A 2,046-nucleotide genomic window follows, 5' to 3' on the forward strand; every position below is an offset into this window, starting at 1 on the left:
ATTTTGTGCTAATAAATGTTTGGCCATCGTTTTCTACTTTTTGAGTTGGGGATTACTAAATTAACTTGTAACAACAATAATAATATAATAAGTGTAATTCCACAAGTGAGGCCAATGTACTTGGACCTTATTTCTATACTTTGTGAAGGCAAATCATAGAGATTGTTTTCGAAAGACAATGACTGAATTCATTTGTAGTTCCAAAATTACTTCTCTCAGACTTACAGTGGTGTTTTAATTAAGTAGTAATGAACAATTCTTCTGATCGGATTCGAGTGATTCTTTGATACATTTTAAATTTTGCAAGTTGGTTTGAAATGGAGTTATGTATGTAGTAGAGAGGTATAGTTGCAGCAAGATCTGTTGGACCATCAGTTTCATTATTCTTTGAAAAATAGAATACTTTTTGTAGCCATCTTAGCTCTCGATTTTTACTTTATCAATTTGATGAGTATTTTCTAAGCTATTTGGTTAATCTCAATGAGTCAACCATTAGATTGAACCCAATTTTGTTTCTGACACCCTGCTATTCATTGATCCTCTTTTAGATCCATGTCCTTTTTGAGATAAAAGTTTTTATAAGTTGAGTGACCATGTGAGGCATTATAAGTTTCAACTTTTGCAGTAGTTAGTGTTGCAGCTGCTACCACCATATTATGTACAATAATTTCCTACAAAAAAGGGCCACAAAAATCTTAACTGTTGCACCAATTAGTTTTACAGCTGCTGTAGATAGATATTTTCTACATTCAAATGCGCCAACATGAGGTTTTTCCTAATAAACATACTTTTCCTTTGCTTCTTAGAGCCAACAATGAAAATCCACATCTCATTTTCCCACAAATATTCTAAGTTTGGATACATTTCTGACCAATTTGTGCAGAATTCTTTGGTTTCTAGTTTTGCTAGCAGTGGGTATGTTCACCTTGCACGCCAAGTGTTTGATATTACGCATAAGGATGTGCTTTCTTATACTGCTTTTATTGATGGGTATGCCCGGAACGCTCTACCAATTAGAGCTTTGAAACTTTTCTTGGAGATGAGACGAGCACAAGTTAAGGTAGATGAAGTGGTTGTTGTAGCAGCTCTTTCTCATGCTGGAACGTTAAGATGTGTTTGGTTTGGGAAGTATCTTCATGGTTTCTATGTCGAGCCAGGGGGGGTTTCTAGGGATGTTTACATTGGTAGTGTTCGTGTTGATATGTATGCTAAATGTGGATTTTGGGATAATGCCTTGAAAGTTTTTGAAGACATGCCTTACAAGAATCTCATTTCTTGGACTGCTATGATTGTTGGCTCTATACACTGCAATAGATTTAGGGAAGCACTCTATTTTTTAAGAGATGCTATCCAGAAAGCTTGTCCCCAATCAAGTACTTACTGAAAATGACTACAGTTAGGATTGATTTAGTTAACAAAATGACATGCACATATTTTATGCAATAGAGTAATACTCCTTCAGTTTATTTAGAAATTGTTATTTGATTTAATCTGTCACGCCCCGAGCTTACACCCTGAACGGGATCGGCACCCGGAGACCATTTCTAGCTCCAAGCGAACCCTTGGCCTGGCTTTCTTAAGTCAGCGGAAACCTAACCCAACAGAATAACTCAATGCAAATGCAAGGTTACAAAACAACTTAACTTATAAAATCTGGCCACAAAGGCAACTCGAATCTCAAAATAGAATATTTACATATATACATAGATGAGAGACTCAAAACTAACTGACAAACTGTCTATGAAGCCTCTAAAATATTGAGATGGATGTTGGGACAAACCCCGCAACACCCTAATAAAACAAAACTAAGATCACAAAATAATTGAGTCCTCCGGAATGCAAGGAGGCTCACCACTGACTCTGGAGTGCTCAGCTGGATCAACGGCGTACTGGATGCTGATCCTGGGTACCTGCGTCTGCATCATAATAAGATGCAGGCCAACTGGCATCAGTACATGGAATGTACGAGTATGCGAGTTGAAAAGCTAAACCACAACTTAAGCTTGAAAAGAGTAGAAAAAGAACACTTACCTTGGCTCTATATGA

General features: G+C 36.9%; 1 protein-coding gene across 1 annotated transcript; it reads left to right on the top strand.

Annotated features, from left to right (window-relative positions):
* Nucleotides 1–814: 814 nt before the first annotated feature.
* LOC107059365 (pentatricopeptide repeat-containing protein At1g50270-like) lies at nucleotides 815–1,384 on the top strand. The gene has a single exon (XM_015305883.1). It carries the CDS (start codon nucleotides 815–817, stop codon nucleotides 1,382–1,384), a length of 570 nt encoding a protein of 189 aa, XP_015161369.1.
* Nucleotides 1,385–2,046: the final 662 nt, after the last annotated feature.

This window comes from Solanum tuberosum, unplaced genomic scaffold (assembly GCF_000226075.1).
Source record: "Solanum tuberosum cultivar DM 1-3 516 R44 unplaced genomic scaffold, SolTub_3.0 scf01411, whole genome shotgun sequence".
Classification (NCBI taxonomy): Eukaryota; Viridiplantae; Streptophyta; class Magnoliopsida; order Solanales; family Solanaceae; genus Solanum; species Solanum tuberosum.

Excerpts from the sequence above, each read along its gene's own strand:
- LOC107059365 (XM_015305883.1), top strand. The coding sequence starts at position 815 with ATGAAAATCCACATCTCATTTTCCCACAAATATTCTAAGTTTGGATAC.